The sequence below is a fragment of the Aplidium turbinatum genome, chromosome 2 (assembly GCF_918807975.1).
Source record: "Aplidium turbinatum chromosome 2, kaAplTurb1.1, whole genome shotgun sequence".
In the NCBI taxonomy this organism is placed as follows: domain Eukaryota; kingdom Metazoa; phylum Chordata; class Ascidiacea; order Aplousobranchia; family Polyclinidae; genus Aplidium; species Aplidium turbinatum.
In genome coordinates, this window is record NC_137473.1 from 44,673,974 (window position 1) to 44,701,129 (window position 27,156).

The following is a 27,156-nucleotide window of genomic DNA, read 5'->3' on the forward strand; positions in this document are numbered from 1 at the left end:
TTACTATTATAATATTATGTAACCGTTGAGGAAGAGGTATGCTGCTCACCTGCTTTAGATTAAGTGTCATTATGGCATTAAGGTCAGGTATTAGTAAGTCGATGCAAAACTTCATGGAATTGGAGAGAAATGTGCTTCTCCTTAATTCAGATATAGTAAGTCACTATTTTTACATGAGGAAGAAAGTAGTCGAAACGAATCCTAAGTTTTTGAAGAAAATGCCCCATTTCCAAGATTTGAAAGATGAACTGCTGAAAGATGTAGTTGGCATATGGAAGAAAGCTGGTCTTCCAGTGCTCAGCAAACAGAGAAACCTAGAACTTCTGGCATACAATCTGCCAAAGCATCGGCACTGCTATGTTTGAAACAGAGAAAAAGAAATGAAGTAGTTAGATGTCTACACAGTAGCGAAAGCGACTCTGATGGGGAAATGAATTGGGAAGATGATAAGGAATACGAGCCTCTGAAACCAACTGTTTGGGGAAAAGTGTACAAGAAAGTACATTATTTTTCAATAAATGATAGAAGTTGTGTACTTGCTGATCGTAGGATGACTTCGGTACGCCATCGGTCAGACCTTATGAGGTCGGTTCTTGGAAAAGATCAAGTAGCTGCTGCTGCATCACCTTCGACAGTATACCGCCAACGACAAAAAACGAGAGAAAAATCTCTGATGGAAAGTGAGAACCTTCTCAACTCAGCTTCTGCCGTTCAGTTATGTTATGATGGGCGCGTTGTCGATAAAACAGATCGATACGTTTTCTGGAGCCAACTTGTTGATGATAATGGCATGAAGCACGAAAGAGTGCTTGCTGTTAAATCTTTTCCCAAAAGTGTGTCGGTCACTGCAGAACTGATTTTTGGCACCATCATCCAGGAGGCTTGCAGAGTTCACCTATCCCAAGTATATTCAGTCATGGCTGATACGACTGCTCTCAACACAGGAAAAAAAGTCCGGAGAATACTCGACTGGTCAATTATTTTAATGATGAAATTGGTCATGATATTCATACCATTGAATTCATGTTCCACATCAACGAAATATATCTTTCCCATGTCATTTCTTTTGTGGACGGCGCCAAGAAGGGTCCCGGAGCAATGCAAGATGGGGCTTTGCTTAACCAGATAGCAAGACTAGACAAGCCCAGTACTGAAACATTAACACCAACTATTATTACGCAATAACAGCTTCCAAGAGTGGAAAAATACAGAAAAACTTTTATCTTGATCACCTGATCTCTGTTCATCAAGAGAAAATAGACCAAAAATCAGATTTTTTTAAATAAGTTTTTTTCTGAAGCAGATAGACCTTAATATTCTCTACATCGGGTATAGGAAACCGACCCTTCTGCGCATTTTGATACTAATTTTGTCGATCTATGATGAGCGGTTCCGGAGATACGGCCAAATTTCGAGATTTTGAGGCCCAAAAATTTCAAACCTCGTGGACCACCTCAATATGACGTCATAATTGAAAAAAATTTGGGGTGTAAACTTTTTTCCCCAAATACCACCAGATGGGACCCCAGGCATTTTGAATTTCAAAAATGGTGAAAAAATGAAACACCCTAATGTTTAGATTGATTTTGACACAATATATCTTCGGACTGAAAGAAATTTTTTTGTAGTTTTATCCTAATACTTTTACTTAAGGTTGACAGTTGAAGTTTAGAAAAGCTCTGCTTATAGACTTATTCAGTACAAGCCACTAAATAAAAGGCTAACTTTTATAATTTCGTTATTCGTTGTTTTAGACCAGTTTGTACATTGATTGAGTTGTCAGTGGTCTACAGCAAATGGAAAACATCACTTGCATTCAAACTGAGCAACTCATGCAGTGCAAATCTTATTAAATTGCAACTTTGTTGGTATATCTCAAAACTCCATTGCATGCTTGTTTAACGTTGACATGTGTTTTCAGGATGCCCAGCTTGTAGTTGAAAAGTTAAAATCTGGGTTTGTGCCACCATCTGATAAAGAATTCGAAGACTATACTCAATCCCATCAAAGACTTCACGGAGAAGAAAATGTCGACAGTTCACAAAGAAACTCTTTAATTCTCAATCGCAATGCCAATCGAAAAGGCTTTGGTTGGCTTTTTGGTGGCAACAAAAAGGTGAGAGATGTAATCACAGTCAGTGTGGTTAAGGCTTTTTTTAGTGGCTTAGTCTAGATGAGCCCATCGGGGAAAAGCCTTGTCGTTTACAGTTGCTCTTTACACAGTACATTCTACACTCTAACAAAGTAAGAGTGAGATCTATTTACATTTCCAAATCACCTACACTGCCGTGAGTTGTGCTGTGGGGCAAACTGAATGCTCTGTTGACTTTACACCCCAGACATATATTTGATTTTCCGTAATTTGTTATCTATACCAGTGCATTGCGTTGACAGCGATAGTAAATTAAGGATTCTGTTAATTATTCACAAACTGTTGGCAGAACTTGTCTGTTAACATCAGCCAATGTCATTCCTGGGTTTGCTTCATCGGCAACTCAATTTACACTTCACTTTGCCGTTTAAACCGGTGTTTTTTAATATTTGTTTTATCACAAGATTCCTTTTACATTGTGTGACATGCATTGCATAGAAAGCTCGGCGGATTCAGTTGACAGGGGCGTTTAAATGAATATAAAGACCTATTGCGTTTTTTGTTCCCATATTTTTTTAGACTTCCTCAATTCTATTTATGGAGTGTGTTTCTTCTGTACTTTTAGCTTCCTCCACATCTAACCCAAATTGTTTCAAGACTAAAAATAAAACAGGTTTATCTCCTGGTGAAATGAACTTAGGGTTGACTTTGATTCATTTTGCTAAGCACTTTTTTGTTGCTGCGTATATGAGGCATGCTTCGCGTTATATTGAAAACGCTGATGTGTTGATTTGCGGTGGCTTGCGTGCGGTGGCTTGCGAATTACAATTGATGTACCGTAAGTTGCCATTTGGTTAAAAACTTATTATATTCCTGCTATTGCTACAGTACATGCTCATTGCTCATAGCACTCATCACTAGCAGTTGAGCAGTCTTTTTTACATAGTTCGGTTAATCCAACGTAATTGCATCAATTCGTCTGTTTAGGCTTATTGTCTAGGGATTTTAAGATGAAAGGTAATGTATGCTAGGCAATAGGCATACGTATGCGTCTGTCTATCTCCTATGGATTTTTTTAGATTAAGAACCTAGACTTTACTGACGTGGCGACATAACCTATCAAAGTGTGTAGCCTAATTCTAAATGATTTACGTCTGCGGTAAATTTGGTAGGCCTACTTACAAATTTATGCCTTCACATCACCCTTTCTGCCTCAAATTTCATTTAGTTGCGTGTTGGGCGCGTTTGGCAATACAGAAGTTGTCCAACCCACGAGTCACAGCCATTTAGTGGAGTCTCTGTTTCGTGCTACACTGTGCTGACTCGAGTAACGAGCAAAGTTGTTGTGGTCATATCGTCTGTGCATTATAAACTGTAGAGACATATTGCTAGTCTGTAACATTTGCTGAAGAAGCAAACGAAGCATGTTAAATGTTAATCTTTACGGATATATTCTGTGAGACCCAGAACCAGTAAATAACTTCACACGGTGGTTGTTGATACTTGTGATATTAACACTTTGCATCACTCCACAATGCCATTGCTAGCAGTTGTTTCATTTTTAGTTGATTCTTTTTTTTTCTGGCAATTACGAATGAAGAAGCTCCTAAAAAGGGTTATTTAAGAAAGAATTGGTCTTCGTTTGTTTATTGCAGCGAGTTAGATGATTCAGAAACTTCTTTGCAGCTGCACCAGTTACGCAAAAATCTTTTGAATATCTGCATCGTTTTTTTTGATAATTAAAACTCTCAGACTGCTCAAAATCTTCCCTAAGTCATAGATGAGGCTTGCATCAAAGCAATGCAACACTGTGTAATAACGTGATTGCCATTAATTTCATTGAATGTACCTATGCTGCACTAGCAATAGTTCGTATTTAATTGTCATGAGGTATTATGTGTGGGGGGAGCATATTATGTCGTAGTCAGCTTAATTTTTAACACTGGCATAACGCATGATGTGATTGTAATGTTGACTTCATCTTTTTCTTTGCTTTCAAATGCATTAAAGCATTCCAAACAACCAAGGAAGAGATTGTCTTCACCCATACCCGAAGGAAAATCCTCACTTGATCTTAAAAGTGCGGAGCACAATGGATCAACATCTGATGCAACGGATCAAAATGGAGACAGAAACTGCGCAATTCCTCTTGAAAAACAAAAATCTCGTACTTTGTCTCATTCAGCAATGAAAACTAACAGTGTTTCCACTCATGAAGAAAACTTGACCGCTGAAAACAGAAGCTCTTCAGTAAATGCTTTGAACAAAGTTGGTGGTGAAACAAAAGACAATACTAGAAAAAGCAATAAAATCAAGCCTAAGCACCATGATTTTCGTGTATCGTTGCCAGTGAATAAAAAAAGATTAATGTCGATGTTTCGCCCTTCCAAAGATGAACACTTACCTACCGTTGAGGTGTCAGGTCCCATCACATGCGATATGATGGGTTCTGCTGGCAATGACGATTACTTAGTACCCATATCTGCCTCTTCACCCAGTCCCCCACCACCTCCGCCATCTCGGTCTATACCCTCGCCTCCCGAAACAGAAAATCCCTATGATGAAGTTGCAGCTTCCACCCCTAATGATGACAATTCAGGGGTAAGTTGCTTGGAACCAGCCTGCAATGGCTTCTATCTCCCCCCTCATTTTTTGCATGGATTATTTGTTGTCATTTGTTTAAAACATGGTTGCTTTGTGCTGGTTGTAAGTAACCAAAAGAATGTTTGCATGATGCTTGACTAATTTTGATTTTGTTATGGTTTCGTTTCGTTTTTATTTTTTCATAGTTTTACTTTTCCGATGTTCATAAAATTGTGCCCATCACTTCACAGCCGTACATGCTGAAATGATCATTCCATTTGGTGTCGTTTATTGAAATTGATTCACGGAAAATTAGCTGGCCACGAACAGTTCATGTTGGATGTACTACAGTATATTTGGTAGTAAATAGCTCACTTTTCTCAAGCTGAAATAGTTGAGACCCGCTTAGAAGATTTCGGAACACGTCTTTTAGGTGCAAACAGCGGGTGCCTGCCAAATAGATACGCACACTGTGGCGTCAGGATATTTAGGTGTGGCGTCCAGTCGTTTAGGTGCTATTCCCAGTAAAGTATATGTTATTAAGTGCTTGATGGTAATACTATATAGACAGTGGTGTAGTGGTGTACACAGGATGTTCTCAAGAGGGGGGGGGTATTCGAAATGCTTTTCGAAACGAAAAAAAATTACAAAAAACGCCCATTTTCTAATTATAACCAGCAAGTTATATTGTATAACATTAGCCTACCATGCTCACTTGCTCAGCTTGTATTGACGATATTTTGTTAGTTTTTAGCAGTCAGGCACTGCATACTCATATGTTTCAAACTGAAATTCAATTTGTAACACAGCTGGGAGAACTGTCGCATAATCAAGCATTTCTAATAAATGATTACAATGAGTAATTTGACACACGAAATAGCATCTAAATGACCTGACGCCACAGTGCCACTGTTCAGCAGGCAAATAACTCTCTGCACCTAAAAGACGTGGACCCGAAGATTTTACCTATTTACAGTTGTACGTATGACTCAGTTGACACTAAGGTAGTTTGTACTTTTATAAAATTCCTAGTTAGATATAATTCACTAAAAACGATTGTGAAACGTTCCATTAGCTGCTGCCCATCCAACAAAAGTTAACTTGAATTTATGGGGAACTTTTGCAGAACCATAAACTGACATAACTCAGCAACAACACTACATTTAACATTATAAAAACAAAAACAATAAGCGAACGTTTTTGGCTATCCATACAGCTCTTTTCAAGCCTATAAGAAAGATTTTTTTTAAGAAATACTAAAGAATCATACAGTATCACAGTAAAAATATGGTCAAATCTAAACATTTGAGAAACTTGCTTAACTAGCTCACACATTATAATATTTTTCTTATAGGCTTGAAAAGGGCTGTATGACTAGACGAAAACGTTCGTCTATTGTTTTTATAATATTAAAATGTAGTGTAGTTGCTGAGTTACGTCTGTTTATGGTTTAAAAAAGTTACCTCTCTACCCAAATTGTAACTTTTGCAGACTACTTGAGAGCAGTCTTAGCTTGATTGTGCCTCGTAGGCAGGTGCCAGTCTATATAATCAACTGATAGCGCACGTGTGGTTGACGAGTAGATGCTTCTATGAGTCTATTTGTAGTGTCTTTAGGCTTCTATAGCTCTATAGACAATAGCAGGAAACGCCTCTGGTTCATTTTATGCACATCGTTTAGGCGGATTCGCTTCGTCACTTCTCAGTAGTTTCTTTTTGACTCGAGGAGGTTTGTTCTTGTGGTGTCAAAATGGGCGATTCAACTCTATTTTAAAGTGGAAAAATTTTTGCCTATTGTCTATTTTTTTTTTGAGTTATGCACTGTGAAAAAAAGGTTTAAATTTTTACACCGCGATATATATTTGGGTATGGGATTTTGCGCTTTGAAACTATGCACTTGACGTTGCCGGTGTGGCAACTTTTTCTATAATTATATATGTCAGTTTTTCATTTTTTTTCTAAATCGATTGTTCAGTTTCTCAAGATTGTACAACACTTCACTGCCCACGTGTTTTATTGAAATGTTTTTAGAGCGCAGATAATTAAATCTCAGAGTGATCCAACTATTTGCAAATTACCTTCAGAAGATATAACATGCAATATTGCATTTTTATTGAGGCTGAAAAATAAGTACAGTGCATAAGCCTGAAGGTGAAGCATGCATTTGCAGTGACTTTCATTTCATGCATGTATCAAAAGGCTCAATGTGCAACAACCTTTTTTGTGGAAGTTGGTTACATAATGACTACCTTTGTATTTTTAACATCAGTTGCCATTCTGAAAGCTCACAGCACACATTTTTTAACTTCAAAACCTAACACAGTGCACAGCTATTGCCTGAAGCAACAAACAACATTCATTCTTTAGGTATCTGGCTTATAAAAAGATTTCTATTTTATATTATTTTCCAAATTTGCAAGTTAGCATTTGAGGTTACGCTTTTGGTTGTTGGTCATACCAGTAGATTTGTTGAATTTATTTTACTGCTTTTGATTCACTCATGTGATGAACACGATGACGTAATTTGACATTTAAGTTGCTCAAAAGATACACGAAAAGCAATTGCAAACTGTGCAAGTATTGCCACGTTTTGTATCTACTGCACTTTACTAGCAGCCAGGTATTCAATTCATAGCTAGAAAGGATATCTATATTTAACCAAAACGTATACGGATTTCAGCATGCAACCAATATACTAGGAGCCTATTTATATACTTGTAGCTTTTGTCTCTGTTGTTGCTATTTATACTATTTAAATTACGCTAACTTGTAGGTGGATTTAAAGATCATCGGTTATGCCGCTGAGAAAGTCTGCCTTTTCAAAAGTAGAAGATATGTACAGCTGCCTGTATACGCCATCAATTTTTTTTTGTAAACATTTGCTATTCCCTGTTTTTAGATTTGTTTGAATTACAAAGAGCCGCTTAAACCAGCTTAAACTTGTATCTGTGAGCATTAACGGTGCGAGATCGTTTTCGAAACTTGCCTACACTAAGGTTTGAACTAGGACCAGATGTTTTAAACTGTTTGCCTGATCTTAGATCCAGCCATTCGCAACCGAACATCAGATTTCAATCTTTCAGTCTATCAAAGAGCTGTACGAGTGAACTCTGTACAGTTAAGCACTTCACGTTTTTCATTTCAGTAATTAGTAACTTTTGGCGCATTGTATCCAACCCTTAAATACGAGGAAGGAACTTAATGAATGAATGAATTTGTGCTCAATGCCAGTGAGTTAAAAATCGTTCAGTAAGACTTTTATTTGAAACAGTTTGAAGCAGTTATCTCATCATAACCTCGTAGTTCACCAAATATTTATCAGTCTCCGGCAACTTTTTGTATTTTATTTTTGTGATTTTACAACATGTTTTTATGCTGTCTCTTTTGCATTATATTACCGTAAATTGGCACATGTCGGTCACCATAATACCGCGGTCTTACAGGCGTAACGTTGCAAAGGTTACAATCAAACAGTAGCTGGAGTTTAGTTTAGTGTTCTAGCTCACGCTCTTCTATGTCCTTCTACTTGTCATTGGAACACATTTAGTTACGGTACTCCAATCAGATGCAACTTTTGGTGGCCATGTTATTCAAAATGACAGTCGTTTTTTTCTGAAGAGGTTGAACTTGTACACACAAAAAAACTGAAAACAGTTTTTTACAGTAATTTTGTTCATTCACTAATTTACGACGTTCACTATCACTAGGTGGCGGAATCGGCCGACTTTTCCCATTTACCTCCAGAACAGCGTCGGAAGAAACTCCAGAAGATAATTGATGACCTCCGGAAGGACATTAATAAAGAGGAGGATGGCAGGTGAGTTCACTGGAAGCTTTTTGACTTCAAAATTTTACGTTGTTCGATTGACATGTTAGCCAATATAGAAAAGGTTTTCTAGTGTGATCATCGATCTAGTGAGCATTAACTGATATGAAAGGTTTGAAGGTTTGATATGAAGTGTTTTCTTAAATTTTAAATTGCTTGTGAATCTTTTTTTTTACAATATATTGACAATTTTAAAGATTTGAGACATAGGCTGTCAAACGAAATATGTTTCCTTTTTGAATGGCTATGTTTCTCTTTCAGCTTCATCAAACTGTATAAATGAAGTGTTAATAATATAAATTTGAGAGGAAAAGGTGAAAAACCATCTTTGCGTTTCAAATCGAACAAGCTTTTTTTCGCAACCTAGTAATCGTGGTTATGCAGGTTTGCTTTTCATAATGTTTCTGCTACGTAAGTTCAACATTGAGTGAAACGAAATTAACACAACCATGGTTACCTGGCCTGGAGATGCGGCCTGATAATTCATGTTTTGCAGGTTTTGACGATTGCTGTCGGACTGAAATTTTCTAAACATATTTTTTTTCCTTTTTTACTGACTGGTACTGATGTAATTGCTTGTGTTGTCTTGAAGAGGGGGTAAATTCGAAAATGTAATTTATAAGGACTTTGAATCAGACTGTTTGCAGCATTTTGTGAAGTCAATCAAGTCATTTTGCTTGCTATTGAAAGTGTATTTTTTCTAGAAATACAAATGAAAAAATGAAAAAAAAAACTTTATAAAAATGAAAAATGTAAACAGTGTCTTCACTTTTGTAAGTTATGTATGACCTAACTTCTCTAATTTTATAATACCAACTTATTTGCCAGACATTCTCCGAACGAAATGATTACTACCTAATTCTCATAATCTTGTACTTTGTAGCTAGGTTTTTTTCGCTGAGACTTTTCGGTTATTTGTCCGAAATGACTTGAAAAAATTCGGTGGTTTTTTATTTATTTCGGTCATTTTTTCTGATGAAAATATTTCCTTTCAAGTAGCTGGTACAAACCAAAATTTGCACTTCCTGACTAGCTACAACATTAAGTTTCGCTGAGAGAGACTATTATATATGTCTTTTCGGACATTTTGACCGAATTGACTATATTTTTTTCGGACATTTTGCTAAAAAACCGGTCAATGACCGAAAAAAAAACAGCTTTGTAGTCATGTAATTTTAGGGTTTTTCGTCGCATGAGTTACTTCCTCGTAGTACGATGAGCCGACCCAGACAGCAAATCAGTCATCTTGCACACTGATTCAACGTCTGCAGACGTTGAATCAATGCAAAAATGGCTGGTTTGCTTTCTGGAGAGGTCACATGTTGTTAAGACTGATAAAGGCGTCAAGAGAACGAATATAGAAATGGTACGCAACAAAGAGTTATCTTAGAGCCATCACAATATGGACAATGGACATGCTTCTTGTATGCCATTGTACAGTACATGTACGTTCGTACAACGTAATCGAGCGTTAGATCAACCAATATCGAGCCACGAGTTTTCGCTTGCAATTGACTATTTCAAGGTGTTTTACGTAAGGTTATATTTTGGTGGATCGGGTTCCGCCTTGATATCCTCAGCTATGCATCTCGCTTCATTTACTCGTGGTTTTTGTTTAGGAAAGCGATTGTGAAAATGCAAGATGTGTATCGGTCCAACCCTGCAATGGGTGATGCCGATTCGCTGGCTGGTCAGATTAAAATGTCAACTTCGAAAATCGAGAAACTTCAAGCCGAACTATCCCAGCACGAGGTAAAGCAGATTGTTGTCAGTCAAAACAAAAACTTCCCAGACAACAAAATCCGATAGAAATCATTTGTGTTTCAATTGTATTGAAATGCGCCTATCTATTCTTAAAACATTGCTTGCTTGCAAACAAGGCACTGGCGCACACTGTCCCAGCTACTAAAGTAGAGGTTTTTACACCTTTGTGAAGCTCAGTAATGTCGTATTTGCAAAAATGGCAACTTTATAGCTACCACGTTGCGAAAACAGAAACTTCTGTCATCTGAAAGAGCCATCAGAGCAAACAAGTTGTTGTCGAAGCCACAAAAAATTTACGTAGCAAGCAAACTGCTGCTTGTATGACAATCGACCCTTTCATTCATCGGTATTTATTCGCCTTGTGTTTGTTTTTGTAGTCGTTTGGTAACGATATGAAAGAACTGTAATCATCATTTAGCTGAACGGTATCTAGCCAGCAAAACGTTGCCCTCTTTTATGTGGTTACAAAAAATATGTAAAAAGTTAACTTTTGCTGTCCGGATAAAGCTGCCCTATTAAAACGTTGGGTTAAATTTCAATTCAACGCTTGAAGACGAACTCGAAGAGCTACGTATAAAAATCGTTCTTTCCCTTGCCTTTTTATCGGATTCATTTTTCTAAATATGAACAAAAAAGAGTGCTTTGTGAAAAAGAAACTACTGTATTATGAACTGGATTTACAGCACATGTTCTTTTCAGTCTTGGTACGCGGATGCTTGCGGGGGATTGCAAAGCTCTTCTGCTCGTAGTACGCTGTCGCAACGCACGCTCCCTGATAAACCAAAGGAGTCCAGCCCAGCCACCACTCAACCGCTTTCCACCGGGTCGCAGAGCTCCAACAGGTTCGCCTTATTGTCTTCCCCAGCTAGCCAAGCCTGTTCTATTTACATTGATTCGGTGTCAACGTCAACAGACGTTGATTCGATGGAAAAAGGATTGGCTCGGCTAACTAAGAGTTCGTTGAAGCGCTCGTTGTATTTCTCAGACCGACCAGGAAGCTCAGGGGCTGTAAATTTCTGAAAAGTTATCCGGCTGGACTAGATATTCAAAATCTATTAAAGTACCAGAGAAGGATCCACAGAGGATACAAACTGATATGAATGAATCAACAAGTGAATAAAAAAATAACAGTTAACCTCTCAAGTACATGTAGCTCCACACAGAGTGAAATTTACATGCCTTTTAACTCTTTTTTATTTCTTTAAAAGTAATGTCTAAAAAGACATTATTGACCCAAAAAGAATGTCTAAAAAGACATTAAGAAAAGTAACTACGGACAAAGGCCAGTGTTTCGATCTTCCGATCTCTTCAGCGTAGTAAAGTGAAGGTGGAAAGTTGTCTTGAAGTGTTGGTTGAGGTGATGATTTGAAACTTGAGTGATTGTTGTGAGACAATGAGACTGGATTTAATATTTAATTTCGGACTCGAGCGAAACGTAATTTTACAGCCTATTGGAAGGTGTGATTTTTTTGAGAGAATTTGTACTAAGGAATGACTGGAATTTGTTAAAAATAAAAACTAGAAAAAAAGACAAGAATTTGCAACTGAGCTAGGACATAACAATCATCTGAGATGGATCTAAAATACAAGAAATTAGATACAAGCGGCACATAAAAGTATAAAAATTCAAAGAAAATGAAGGGGTGTACCAGCAAACATCTATAGGATTGGCCCATGATACCAGAGAAGGATCCACAGAGGATACAATAAATTACCTTCCAATAGGCTGTAAATAATTGGAAATATTGGAAATAATTGTAAATATTGTAAATATTTACAATACAATATAATTGTAAATATTGTAAATAATTGTAAAATATTGGAAGGTATATATATAATATACCTTCCAATAGGCTGTAAAATTACGTTTCGCTCGAGTCCGAAATTAAATATTAAATCCAGTCTCATTGTCTCACAACAATCACTCAAGTTTCAAATCATCACCTCAACCAACACTTCAAGACAACTTTCCACCTTCACTTTATTACGCTGAAGAGATTGGAAGATCGAAACACTGGCCTTTGTCCGTAGCTACTTTTTTTAATGTCTTTTTAGACATTCTTTTTGGGTCAATAATGTCTTTTTAGACATTACTTTTAAAGAAATAAAAAAGAGTTAAAAGGCATGTAAATTTCACTCTGTGTGGAGCTACATGTACTTGAGAGGTTAACTGTTATTTTTTTATTCATCTATTAAAGTACTTCAGATTTATCACGTCTGTTTTGAATGCAAGTCACTTGTTTTGCAATTCTGAAAACAGTTATGAGATTAACCAAAAGAACAAACAAAATGAAACCCACTTTCTCATACAGAAGCCCTGTGTAGGGACAGTAGAATACCGGGACGACTCACTTTAATGATTTTTCCTACAAAATGGACAGCTGGAGGGTTACTAAGAAGTTCAAAAATTAACAGAACTGCACAACGTTTTCTTTGCTTTTAGGTAAATTTATTCTCATCAAATGAATTGCTATATTTGGTTAAAATTGTGGGTGCTAAAAAAATCTGTAAAACCTCACTATACAGCAGTTTGAGGCTACATACCGTTACCGGTGTTGCGTAAAGTCTACCCCTGCATTATCATGACTTGAATACTATTAAATGAACATGATATCACATGTTTTCTACATTTATTTTGGCGATACACACTTTGTACACATGTGGGCAGGTCATAGAAACTGCACCTGAGTATGCGACATATGGCAGTAGACCTCAAGCTGTAGTTGCATTAAATTTTGTTATAACATTGTGACCCTCCAGTTGTCCACCTTACTTTTGAGTGAGCAATCCCCTACTTCTACCATCCCTACCCTGTGCTCCATCCCAATCAGAAAATCATTACTTTTTACGTGGATCTAATTTCAGGAAGGACTGAGTTTAAATGAGAAGTTTATTAAATGTTTACCCGGAGTTATACTTTAGTTTATATCGTTGAAGATCTAGATTTTATGCTTGGCATAAGAACATCAACGTATCTGACGAGGTTCTCTTTATGCTTCTTCAGGTATATGCAAAGAGATCAAAGTTTCGGCGACGACTTCGACGAAGAGCCTGAACCTATCGGCACTTGCGTCGCTCTGTATGACTTTGAAGGTAACTCCAGTCTTACGTTGAGTAACTGTTTATAGTATTTTTGTGTGCTGAGTCATCCTGACGACCCAACTACCAAAATGATCCTTTTTCTATTGATTGAACGTCTGCAGACGATGAATAATGTAAATAGTATCAACTTTGTTGCCAAGGAATGTTATTTCGGCTACCAAGCGTGTAAACCGACGCTTTATTTTGTCACCTTTTGAAGCGTTCAAACAATGCAAGAGCTTGGGACAGTACATCAGTATTTTTGCAGTCGGACTGTAGAATACTTCTACGACATACAGCAGCGGTATGCGCGTAGTAACGTCACAACAGAATGTTTACAAAAATTACTTCTGCAATGCTGACTAATGTGGCACCGCTGTCTCAACCGTTCTGTGAGTTTATAAAAAACGTTCTAACTTTATGTTTCATTATAAACTTACTTTTCTTTCTTGCGCCAAGCGCAGCAAAGCAAAACTGTCACGATCACGTGCGCTTCCTCGCATGAGACATCACACGTATGTTCGCATAACCGCTGTAAAAATAGAGGAGATTCACCTACAGTTGTTGGTTTTGCAGCAACATCGGACGGAGCATTGTCTATGAAGGCGGGCGACAAGTTTTCAGTGATCGAGGCTGACAATGGCGACGGGTGGACCCGAGCCATGCAGGACGATATCGACGGATACGTTCCTACGTCATATATTGAGGTCAATTTCTTCACGTGACCTGGATAGACAGCCAGGTTGGATCGGACATAGCGGTTGGGTTTCCATCTAGCAGAATTGCCATTTTATCGTAACCTTAACGTTGTCAAAACGTCATAACGATGAAAAAATGAAGCTCTGGCTGGATGAGTGGACAAGAAGCTTCTTCAGTTCTGCTTTATATTCTGCATGGCTATCGGTTGCTTATGGTTACGAGATTACAACCCAGACAGCAAAATCCGCCAGTTTTACATTGATTCAGCGTCTGCGGACGTTGAATCAATGTAAAGATGACGGCTTTTCTGTCTTGAAACTTTCACCGTGGTCATCGAATTAATTAACATCAAATGTTTTTAGTGTTCTAGCGACAGTTTATCACTTTAACCAGTTTGCTTCCCTGAGCATACAGCAGCTATGCTTGCAATTGAAAGTTTTATCGTAAAAATTTTTTTCCGCTAAACATAAGAAGGGTTTAGGAGTACCGTACCTTGCTTAAAAAAGGGTTTTGAGACAAACAGGTTTTTCAATGGTTGCAGCTTACGAATAAACCATTTTTCATCGACTCAGTATTTGGCTTCTATGAATTGGAATACCGAAGTTCTAACATCATTACCTCTCTCCATTTTGCTTCAAAGAAACCGGTCTTCATCCCGAAACATCAGGTTCGACCAGTTGTCTGCAGTGACTCCTCCATTTCTCTCCGAAACATCAGAGTCGACCAGTTATCTGCAGTCACTCCTCCATTTCTCTCTATCGTTTGCATCTTTAATCATCCAAATTCGATTATATCCCCACCGGTGGAGGTCGATTGCTGCTGCGATTGTCTCCACCACTTTTTTCCATCTTGCTCAGTCCATCGTATCTTCCTTTTTCAGTCATTGTGCAACAAATTGGCCTTGTGCAACAGTTTGGTCTACAGTGTCCCTCATCTCTAACATTTCCAGCAATTCTTCCGTCTTTTCTTTCTCCTAGTTTTTTCCCCAGACATTGCTCTCACCATTGTCTTTTCAAACTGGCTCAGAAATACCAGTTCACTCTCTCTTAGTATCCACGCCTCGCTACCGTATAATATTGCAGGCCGTAATCTCTGATAGACCTTTTCCTTTACTTTTAACGAATTTTCTTCCATGTGGCATTTTCACATTTCTTCCCTACCCAATCTTGCCCTTTTTGTCACAGCTGTTTCGCATCCACTAACTCCATTTATCTGATCACACAAGTAACAAAAGTTTGCCAATGTTTCAATGCCATGACAGAAACCTTCATCGCGATCCTCAACTGCATCCCTTTATCACATTTCCCACAAACAAAACATTTTGCCAATCCTGTTTTAGCTCTCCTCGTATTGACACATCTTGCGTGTACCCACTTTCTGCACTCATTGCATTAAAGTTCTCATCACTCTTACCACATATTGCACACCGGTCAACTTCGCTTTTAACAAACAAATGCCTTGTGTTCCACTCACAATCACTTTTAATTTTTTTCATTTAACTTCATAAAAATGCTTCCTTCTATTTTCCAAACTTTCTTTTCTATTTCTTCATTTCATCGCTGGTCAAGACCGCATCATCTGCTGCATACAAAAGCTGGCTCAGCAAGCTCTCGCATACATCTTCAATCCAACAACAACAGCAAATACTGGAAATGACATTACAGATCTTTAGTGTACTTTCACACAATACTCGTCTGAATGATGAATAGACTGATCCAACCAGGGCCGTTGATACGATAATTTGGGCCAGGTACCAATGAGATCTTCGGGTCCAAAATCAAGACACTTCTAAGAAAAACGCACTATATTCAAAGACTACGCGGTGTCTTCTTCAAGTTTACGGTCCCCTTGGAAAAGTTACAGGTCCTTAAAATCATTCTGGGCCCGGGTCCAAAAGTACCCCTTTGACCCCCCTGTCAGCGCTATTTAGTCCAATTTTCAATTTTGTTCATCGTCATACACCGACTTCACCGCTCTCACCGGTACCTCGTTTTTTAGTTGCCCATGCCATTAATTTTCCTTGAAACTCTGTCAAAAGATTTCTCCGAGTCCACAAAGCACAGTTTCTTGATATTGTTTCTGCATCCTTACATAAATAAATAAGGTTTATATTATCAATCTCAGAAATGTGCCAAGTCAATTTCGTTTCAATACGCTTCAATGAAAAATTGCAATACATTTTTTTCTTAACGAGAAAAGATTTAAGCAACACTAAACGATGCATAGCTTTAATTTATTTGTTTATCAGCGCTTACCAGTTACAGGAGAGCCTTTACTAAACGATGTGGTATGAAAACAGGGACTTAGGCAGTGGCGGCTGATTAGTTTTAGAAATGGGGGTGCTGCGGACAAGCAAAGCCCGGGCGCGTGTTCGCCAAAAGCGAATACAACAGCGGGAGTCCGGAGGGCTTCCCCTAGAAATTTTTATAAAATTACATTTAATTTCGTGCATTCTGAGCGTATTTTCAGCTTTAAATTGTGATAAAGTTTGAGACAAAAGTTGGCTTATTTAAGAGTTTCGTAAATGTGTAATATTTTCAAAGGGGCGATCAACATACAAATGTGAATAACACGTTCTAAATTGTAAAAGAGAAAACGCTTGTTTTTCTTCATTATGTAGTCGACAAAAAATTCTTTTGTGGCCTTTGTCACTTTACATTTGTAGAAGTAGAATTGTAGATACGTTGCTTATTCCATGACATACTAAATTCAAGCAGTTTTCCCCAAGGATGGAAGCAGACTTATCCTATAAAGTGTTAGTTTTCTTTGTGCCTCCCTATTTGCTTCTGTTACTAAGACTACCATAATATAAATCAGCGAAAAATTGTAAACTACTAATTGGTTTATTTCGTAACATTTAAATTTGACAACGTAACATTCGCATTACACTTGGCTTGGAATAGCATCCTGTTTAATTGTATTCTACTGTCTGAACACAGCACAAAGTTTTGTTATTCGTTTGTATTAGCAATTCAAGAAAGCTTGCGGCTCTCAGACGTCACAATCGAGTGTTTCTTTAACCTTGTGCAAAATATTTTTTTGTACACTCAGGGTTTCCAAATATTATTTACACTTATAACTTAACAGTAAGCAATTTTGCAAATAGAGAACATAAAATACATTTTGGACAGAAGAAACGCTAAGATATTTGAGAAACTTTTGTGGGAATGCTGCAGCACCGCAGCACATACACTAGCGAGCCGCCCCTGGGCTTAGGCACATTTTAAAAACCTTGATATTTTGTAATTTGCCGCAATAATTGAACTAGCCTAGTGTGATGTTTGCATCTTTCATATGGAGCCATTTTGATTTCAGAAGCGGATTACTGCTTTTAACCACGGCACGGTACTTTAAAAAAAAAAAGGTTTATTATTTTGGTCCTACTGCTGCCAGACTTGTAGCTTACTGTCTGTAAGTTTTTCCCGGTTGATACGAAGTGAAAGTAGGACATGTAGATTTGTCTTTCGCCAGTATTGGTTGCACTGCTTCGTGTGGTCGCTTTGTGCTTGCATGTATTCCTGACGTCGAATTTTCTCAACTGCTTTAAAAGTAACTAACAGGGTTGACATTTTTACATCCTAGTCAGAATGTTCAACTTTGTCGACCCGATATGATATTACAGTTGAGCAAAATTTTATAAAATCGCTTTTCTTGAAAACTGTTGCGTGATGATCCGAAGGATTGTTTGGGTAACTGTTTTATGCCGCAAATGTCCTCGCGCAACCACAAAGAAAAATGATTTTTCTTACACGATGTGAAGTGCAATCGTCGGGATTTTTTAAATGGCAGTTCTTTGCTTATGGTTCTTGCTTTCTTCGTATAAACAGTAAAAGTGTTTTCTATGGATGACAACTAATTTTGGTGCACTTGATAATATGCTGCTTGTCAAAAAAGGCGAAGTAAAAAAACATATTTGCTTTTAATTGAATTTGCCGGTTGTTCATTAAAAACAGTTTTGCCATGCACACAGTAGCTAATGCTGTTGTGTAAATAATATTCAACCCATTTCGTAATGTCATGCTTCATAACATGTTGTCATAACTAATGGTATGTTATACACGTATTATGAGGTGAAGTGTTCTTTTAGCAGAGAAAATTTAGTTAAGCTTTTTCAGTCCAAAGATAAACTCTGGCACTTCGCATAAGCCTTTTTGTGGAGGCTTTGAACCACTAACACAGATCCGGTTATGGAAATTGACAGTGCATGTGAAGTATCTGCATGAAGTGTTATCTTGTGTATTATTTCACCCATAAAGTGCCGCTGAACGGAGAGTTGTCCTGAAACCGGTTAATGAAGTGTGCAACTCCAGTAGTCAAAAGCTACCTACTGAGCTATTGGCTGTTTTGGAATGTTCATCCTCGGACTGACAAAGCCATGATCGGTTTATTCGTTGCAGTTTCGCATACTTGTAGAGGATTTTGACGCAGGACCGGTTACCGACATTGACAAAGTGAAGTTTTCCGATTGTTGAAGTGTTATTGCGGGGAAACCATTCCATCCATTAGGTGCCGCTGAATGGAAAGCAGTCCTTAGGGTTTGCGCTTGAGCAACGCATTCTAAGATTTAAATCAGGCCTGCTTGATTTAAATCTTCGTTCGTTCACGAAGTCACGGTTTAACCAACTGAGCTATCGGGGGGGACAACGGGAATAGGCTACAGCACAAAAAAGATCAGTTTAATGCGGCCTGGTGTCTAAACAGTGTGACGACAAAGTGAGTAACTTAGACCAAAATGGTGTCTCTTGCTGATAAACACCATAGAGTAAACCAATGCGTGCTGTCATTTTTAATGTGGACGCAACCCAAGAGAGGCAATAATATCAAGCAGAATCCAAACACTGTGCAGCAATGATTAGCATTCGTGAAAAAGTAGGCTAAATCAGACACAAAACTTGAGACACTAAATGTTAACAAACTGAAATTAGGCATTCTAGAAACAAATGTTCCAGATATGTTGTGTAAACGATAACAATCAAATCATGCGATACAATGTGGACGAACCAGATTTGCAAAGCGATCAAAACTATATTTTCACTGCAGTAACGTGCTTGCAAAATTTTGGTTTGAACACGAAATCGTTTCGTCACTGCGACACAAGCGCTGCAATAGTCTGAACACTTGATGCTATGCAGTACATCAGCGGTTCCCAACCGGGGCGGCGTGCCACTGAGCTATTTCTCCTACCGGTATTTATTTTTATCTGTCTTTAATTTTTCCGAAACAACCTCATTGATTACCCGCAGCCCCTGGAATATTTGGTATAAAAATGAGAATTTTTTAACGTTATGTACAGAAAGTCATGCATAGGTAAGAGATCTATTTTTACCACCAGATTTTTATTTTGAACTATGAAGAGGAAGAACTTGACAGACATCCGTAATGAGAAAAATATAAAGCTGTTACACAGGAAAGTTCGCTGGTCTGCCACGGAGTGCCACAATTTTTTTTCCTTCTGTAGGGTGCCACAAGCCCAAGAAGATTGGGAACCTCTGCTATACATTCACCATTCCTGTACATTCACTAATAGATTCACAAAATGATCCTAACAGAAGTTGAAAATATCTCTCGCTGCAGTACAGAAAATATGTGCAAAAGCATTCTACAGTCGATATAAACTGAGCATTGATATAAAGCAGCATTGTTCGTATTTCGATAAGCAAGTGTCAAAAAGTAGCCTAACTACAGTATAATCCAAACGAAGACTGCCTGAGAATCCAAATGCGGTTGATACAGAAGAGGCTGTCAAAAGGTATAACTATCTAGGGGCTGTCAGAAAGCCATCCTATGGGTGCCATAGAAGGAAAATATCGTGTTTGGTGTAATTTGGGAAGTGAAAGGCAAAAATATGACGTCATTCAAACAGCTTGGTGCTAGGGGTGTTCAATTTCGATTCGATTAAGGTGATATTCGAAATTCGTTTTTCGTATCGGACATATTCGAAATTATAGCAGCCCTTTCGGCTGAACGCGGTTGAAAGTAACGCGAGTGGCGCGAAATCTGTCTTGTCGCATTTGGCAAGCGAAAAAAGACTTCGACGCATGCGCATCGTCGATCACGTGACTATCACACGCTCTCGCGGGTCCAACGGCCAGGGATGCCAGGTTGGCATTTTTAATGCCAAATTTTACAAATTTCTCAAGAATGAAGATAGCTAGGTTGTGCAATAGCAGAAAGTGTAGGGTGAGCTTTGTCGCAGTTTTATCCATTTTTTACCGAATCCATAGGCGCCTAAGCCGTGGAGGCAGGGCCGTAGCCAGACCGCAGAGCAAGGGGGGCCGGGGATGCAACTTTTTTTTAGGGGGGCCCGAAAAAATTTAAATGGGCAAAATCATTAGGCCTAATTGTAGCTGTTGCTCGAGAATGTTGAGATTTTGCCAAGGGGAGGCGACATTTTTTCTAGGGGGGGAGGGGCGAGCCCCCTGGCCCCCAGATGGCTGCGGGCCTGCGTGGGGGCCAGGCCCCCACGCATATTTCTGTGTGGGGGCAACTTTTTATGCTGCATTGATACATAAAACAATAGATGAACTAGCGATCGGCAGCAGGAAAACACTTTTTGAATGCAAACCGCAACAGCTTTGCGATAAATAATCACTAGAACGAGTTGCGATGCTACAATCCAACACCAGACAACAAAATCTGTCATTTTTACATTGATTTCATGTCTGCAGACTTTGAATCAATCTAAAAATGACTGATTTGCTGCCTGGGACATAGCAAAAATCTACCATTTTGTGTCGATTCAATGTCATCAGATGTTGAATGCACCCAAAAACAACATAATTTGCTACGTGGACGGAGCGTGCGTTTAGCTTTATGCGCTTGCAAACATACTCGATTTCGCTTTCGGGTCGAAACCTCTGCACTCTGCAGCGAAATGTCGCGGCAGTGAATCGCTCACTGTGAAAATGAACTTGAAGTGTTTGGGATCCCAGTGACCTCGGCTCGAGCGGAGCGATCGTTTTCAAAAGCTGGCCTGACCGTCACGAAACTGAGATCCCGACTGACGGGTGACCATGTCGATCAGCTTGTGTTCATAAACACCAACATGGGCCTGGAGCTGTAGACGTTATTTTGTGTTCTTTTTTCGCAAATTTTTATGGCTTTTTTTCGCGTTTTCTAGCGAATTTTCATGTCGTTTCTTTCAATAAAATCACATTTTTCAGTTTGGTGAATAGTTGTGATATTCGAAATTGAAATTCGAAAATCGAAAATAAATTGAATTTCGATTTTCGAATATTCAAATAATCGAAATTGAACACCCCTACTTGGTGCGACATGCTTTCAAACAGAAAAGAACATCTACCAACTTTGTTTGAAAGAAAAGTTGACTTTGACCAAATATCTTGGTCTCACTTGGCTTGTTTTGTACACAACGTATTCATCATAAAGCAACGCAGAACTTTTTGAAGTTGTCATGGGCCGACCTAGTGGGATTATAGTTCCGTCGTCCAATGTCACAGCACCAGAGGGATCAGGAGCAGTTTTTCCAACACCTTTTGTGCTGTGCCTTCCTGGGGGTAGCTTGTCTGCATCATAATCAGCTTCGTACTTTTCATTGATTGAGCCCAAAGCCACTTCACACAAAAGCAAAAATCCGCTTGGTTGACGGTTCGTTGCAAAGCAGTAATTCGCACTTTTCGAGACCATGCTTGCAAAATAGATGCCCTTTCCAAACATGTAGCCAGTCACTGGTGCTTCTGGAGGAGCGATTTTCAGGCCTTGTTGCAAAATTCCACACCAATTAGTCAAACGCGAACCATGCCACAATAACATTCTGTTTCCCAAAGATTTCATAAATTTTTTCTCACACCCATGCTTTGTCAGTTGAAATATATCTTCAACTTTTAGCTCATAGCTGTTGTGAGTCGAAGCATGAGTGTTCTGGACATACTGCTGGATAATTCTAAATTCTCTACGGCTTTCTGTTAAAGGAGCAATATCGCAATTCAAAGATTTATAATGAATGTCATGAGGATTATCAAGTGAATCTCCTTTCTCTGAATCATTAATAATTGCAATTGCCACTTTTATGTCACCTAGTGCTTCCATTAACTGAAGCTTAGATTTCATTTCTTGGGGGGATCTTATCAAAGGTGGTCTTTTCATTCCAAAGTCATGAGGAATTCTGGTATAAAATTCACTGCAAGCTTCTGTCATGGCACGTCCAAAGTCGCCTTTTTTCAAGCAGGCTTCAATTTTTTTCAGTGATGTATACCCTGCTTTGATTTGCTGGTCAGTCAGTTTTCCCAAAGGTGCTTTTTTAATGTCATATTGCATCTCTTTTACACTCTCTTCAAACTCATTGATGTTGAAAAGCAAACTCATCAAAGCTTGAACTTTCTCAGAAAGTTTTGATTTAGCTGCTTGTGAAGACGCAGTTGTTTTTTTGACTTTGCCGTCACTCTTCCCATAATCCATTTGCAATAAATCATATTTTCCTGGATATTTTTCAAATGATTCTCTTTGTTCCCATGCATTTTTTGTTTTCTCTCGAAATTTTTTCTCAAACATTTGTTTGGCCACTGCAAGAGGTAAGTTTTCCAGCTTAGTTCCAGCTATTTTACCAACTCTCCCCCAGCGAAACCAAATAAAATAATCCGGTTTTGAATTATGCTTGAGAAGTTGTAACAAGTAGTATTTGTTGTTATTTTGCCCAACATTAGTTTGGTTTAGCATAGCATTGTATACTGTGTTTCCACAAATATAAACATGATAATTTTTGTTACATTCATGGCAATCTTCATCAACTGGAACTGCACCTGTGAATTTCAATATTTTTGTAACTGCTTGCATAGTATCCTCTTTAACATTATCACACAAGGCTACCTTTGGAGCTTGTACTTCATTGTCATTACTTTCAGCTGTCTTACGCTTTCCTCTCTTAGAAACAGGTTTCTTTTTTGGCTTTGCACCAACATCAGAACTGTATACATTTTCACTTGAAGTCAAAAGCATTTTTTCACTTGCAGCTTTGCTTTGCTTGCATTTTCTGGATGGCCGAGCACTCATTATACCAGGAACAACAACTTTATATATAAACCGTTTGGATTTGCCACTAAGTCACTATAAATAAAATAGACAGCACAACAAATATAAACTTCTTTCAGTTGACAATAAAGCCCCTTTCAAATATAAAGCTAAATAAAATCTATCTTTGTGGATACCACCTGGTTAAAAAAAAGTAACCTCTCTACCTAAATTATTATACATCAAGGGACTGATTTAAAAGAGTCAGTATGGTGTAAATAAATTAATTAGAAAGGGTATAATTTTTCCTTACATTCCAGCTTTAATTTAAAAGTTAATATTCTATTCAATATATTTTGTAAACACTCAGCAAAGAATAATACAAACAAGATTGTAAAAAATTAAACAAAACAAAAGCATTATGAACATCCCACCTGCCCAACCAATTAAACTTCATACATTAATGGCAGAACTAAAATACCTCACAAAATCCTTATCTCCATTTGTCAGATGCAACATTAAAGTCGGGCTACCGGTACTCAGATTTTTAAGTATGAATTTTTTGTGCCAAAGATAACTAACCAAAGTTTAACCTTTGCCAATCTTTAACGCACCGTAGTTGCATAAAAATATACAGTGCCTTTTATAAGAATGCGAAATATCAGAATCAATTTGTCGTATTATATTGGTACAGAAATTGTGGTCATTCTACAAGCATTTTGCAATCAAATTCAATTTGGAAAGCTTTGCTAATACCGACATATTTATATATTACTTTCATCTTCATGACTTATAACTCACATGGCTTGTAAGTTGTTGTAGTTTGTTTTTAAAAGTCTTCAAGAAGAAAAAATAACACAAAATTAAAAAATGCAATTTGGTACTTTTGCATCACATACAATAATGGTATAGGCTAACATAGAGTTTCTCATGTGCAGAGTCACCAAGATGCACGTATTGTATGTCCATGGTAATCTATTTGTGGTTGTCAGACCACTCAGCATTTACCTTTCAGCTATTGTCCAAGTCATCAAATGTGATTTTCATCTAGCATCGAACTTGCTGAATATGCTGAGTGCTGACGTGTGACATGCCGTGAAGTTGCCACTCATTGCTCAGTTGTTACTTTTTCAGTATCATTTACTTAACAGTCACTTACTGAAATGTTGCTAGCTCAGTTGTCATTTCCTCAATTCACAACTGCTGACTTGTACGAGACTACCTATGTCTTATACTAGACTTCCTATGTATGAGATAAAAAACTCATTGACTTCGTGATCGTAGTTCACAGTTTTTCACTAAGTTTCACAGCTTCGCGCTCATAAAACTTAAGAGATCAGAGAGTACAGAGTTTCTCGTCTTTTTTTTTCATTTGAACGAGTTCACGGTTTTTGATTATATATTTTTATGATTTTCATCAAACGAGTACAAGGTTTCGAACCACCAAAGTTTGGTGTCCTAGAATAACCAGAAAAACATTAAAAAAAAAACTAAAAAATCGACTTGCTAGGTTTTCCAGAGCAAATACTGCACAACAGAAAGCGTTTCTTACACTTTAACTGGATCAACAGATGGAGAAAGACCTAGTAAATCTAAAAAAGGACCCAATTAAATTTTTACAAAAATTTGACTTAGCCTACTAGGTAGGGTGCGTCGTGTGCCCCAATGTTCATATTTTTTGTATTATTTTTTTTCAATGGTGAGGTTTCACTGAAACAACAATAATATGAAGTTTCAGCAAAAAATATTAATGTTTAGGTGCTCCACATTGCAGTTAAAAATACAGGAATTTCGACCCCCATACTCCATAAATACCTTGTTTTAACATAACACTGGTCTACACGATTTTTGCTCTATAAACTTTGAAAACTGATTTAGAGTAATTTTGGGGTGCTGAATCCGAATCTGCCCTCAGATTTATCCTATCACGTCAGGTATGTGAGATATGATGACAGCAAATTGTTACTTTTGTCAAAAGTGGAAGATTTGACGTTGCGTTTATTGCACATACATATTTTGCTATATGCAGAAATCCAGGCCATGTCGTGCATAAGTAGCTAAAATACACCAAATATAATTTTGATACCAATTTGTTTTCTAAGCAACATTATTAACCATGCAGTAATAACAATCTAAAAGGGAGGCTAAAAGTATAACTGACCCTAACTTCTTCAACATGTTGCAAAGAAATCTTCCCAAACCAAGAAGTAAAAGATTTCCAAGAAGGTTTTGGAATGCAATGCATTATTCGCTCACTCTGAAAATGTCATTGTTGGAATGCTAGGTGATGAAGACTGCCAAGTTAGAAGAGCAGCAGGCCAACAAATCTATTCCTTAGGTGCACAAGCACAGGAAAAGCAAAGCAAGAATCATGTTGGCTCCTCACAAAAAGCAGAAGATGAAAATCGAAAGCTGAGAAAGGAAATTTCACCAGCCGTGCCACCTGCAATATGCAGATTTCTTGTGCCACAGCTTAATACTAAAGCAAAATTATACCACCAACTTGTGAAGCTTGGCACAGTTCATAAGTCTGAGCCACCTATCATGAGATCGCTAGCAGATCAACAGCTTGACAATGTCATCGACGAACCTCTGCGGCTGGATTATCCTTGCCACAACCAAGCAGTGGAGTGTCACATTAAGCTAGTGACTGTTAAAGCAAGCTTATATGCTGTAGGTTTTGAAAGAAGGGATGGACTGATTGGTCAGAAGGTGCGATCTCGTAACTTATGAAAGAATTCAACAGCAAGAAGGAATTCCCACTAGATTGACATGTTCACCTTTTTGTGCTGGTTGCTAAAGTCTCAATGTAGTACAGGTAGTCTAGCACATGCAGCAGTATGGAGTATATCAATCTGTGTGCTGGTATTTCCTTGACAATGATTTCATGGCAGATCACAGTCTACCCATCACCAATTATGTCTACTAATTACAGTATTTGTTTTATGCACCTACACTTTGAACAGTCCAGTTAGTAACCCCCAGGTCGTGCAGTAAAGTTGTTACTTGCTACTGTGTGTGTACATGACACGAGCACTATATTGTATTTCCAGTCACACTACTGTACCGTTAGACCACTGCCTACATGCTCTCGATTAACCCTTGTATTCTCTACATCATGTGGAGTGTGTACCGTATATTATGCATACCATGCTGTATATTTACTGCAAATGCAATAAGCAAAAGTATCCAAGTCATCTGTGACCTGCATCAACATATGCAGTACAGCATGTGCATTTACCCATTACCTTGTGCCTGCGCTACCGTTTTGTCCAAAACATTGTCAAATATACGCTTTTTGTCATAACTTTTTTTCTAGTAAAATTAAGGCAAAAAATCCTCATAGAGCAGATAGAAACATTATGATTCTGCATCATTTGATACCAAACTCATGTTCCTAGCACCAGCAGTTCCAAAGTTACATCCGATTTGAGAATTTTGGGGGTATTCCCCCATAAAATGGGGGGTAGAACGGCCAATATGTGGTACAACTCCCTGAAACCAGTTTTGTTATTGTTTTTAGCCAATTTGTCAGTGGTCTAGACCCCCCTTTTTGTTAATTAAAAAAAAAAAATTTTTTAATCCACCCTATTGTCAAGCCAACAAGGGGATACAGGCAATTGGGATGTGGAGCACCTAAACCTTGACCAAATTTTTTGAAATTTTGCTTTTTTAGTCAAGCCTCACCCACAAAAAAAAATAATTTTGTTTTCAACCATTTTTTAAATTTTTGGGGGCACACGACACACCCTACTACTAGGTTTTTCCATATTACAGGATACATTGCTTACCGAGCTACAGTATTTAACAATTAAACTGGCCTATATTTCATAGTGTAGGCTATCATGTTTGAGCATGGTTTGAGGTAAAATGATACACTATGGAGAAAGGTGGGCTACCTGCCTACCTCTTTTTGCCTACTTACCTACTTTTGGCTACCTGCCTACTTACTTTGCCTACCACTCTCTACCGCCGAAAAATCTACACAAATGATCCAAATTGTTCTCACTATACTTCATGAGCTCTAAAACGAGTCTGCTACTATTCGGTGAGTCCGATTCGGTGAGTCCGATTCGGTGAGTCCGATTCGGTGAGTCTGATTCGGTGAGTTCCTAACCTCTAACCCTAAAACGGCAATGATAATT

The 27,156-nt window shown here is 38.1% G+C and overlaps 2 protein-coding genes across 4 annotated transcripts in view; one reads left to right on the forward strand and one right to left on the reverse strand.

Moving 5' to 3' along the window:
* LOC145765314 (formin-binding protein 1-like) overlaps nucleotides 1-18,314 on the forward strand; it is a 34,358-nt gene extending 16,044 nt beyond the window's left edge. For 2 of the 3 annotated variants that reach the window (XM_082577116.1, XM_082577117.1), the window contains 6 exons: nucleotides 1,922-2,116; nucleotides 8,382-8,491; nucleotides 10,120-10,252; nucleotides 10,964-11,106; nucleotides 13,269-13,357; nucleotides 13,922-18,314. In XM_082577116.1, coding sequence (XP_082433242.1) covers nucleotides 1,922-2,116; nucleotides 8,382-8,491; nucleotides 10,120-10,252; nucleotides 10,964-11,106; nucleotides 13,269-13,357; nucleotides 13,922-14,070 — 819 coding nt within the window. In that variant the 3' untranslated portion in view covers nucleotides 14,071-18,314. Of the gene's footprint in view, nucleotides 1-1,921; nucleotides 2,117-4,123; nucleotides 4,694-8,381; nucleotides 8,492-10,119; nucleotides 10,253-10,963; nucleotides 11,107-13,268; nucleotides 13,358-13,921 lie in introns of all 3 variants that reach the window. The other variant, XM_082577115.1, reaches the window with a different exon arrangement.
* A 440-nt stretch (nucleotides 18,315-18,754) lies between these two features.
* On the reverse strand, nucleotides 18,755-23,098 carry LOC145764621 (poly [ADP-ribose] polymerase 2-like). The gene has a single exon (XM_082576259.1). The coding sequence runs from the start codon at nucleotides 23,051-23,053 to the stop codon at nucleotides 21,344-21,346; it is 1,710 nt and encodes a 569-aa protein (XP_082432385.1). The 5' UTR covers nucleotides 23,054-23,098; the 3' UTR covers nucleotides 18,755-21,343.
* Nucleotides 23,099-27,156: the final 4,058 nt, after the last annotated feature.

Coding starts and splice junctions, on each gene's coding strand:
- LOC145764621 (XM_082576259.1), bottom strand. CDS start 23,053: ATGAGTGCTCGGCCATCCAGAAAATGCAAGCAAAGCAAAGCTGCAAGT.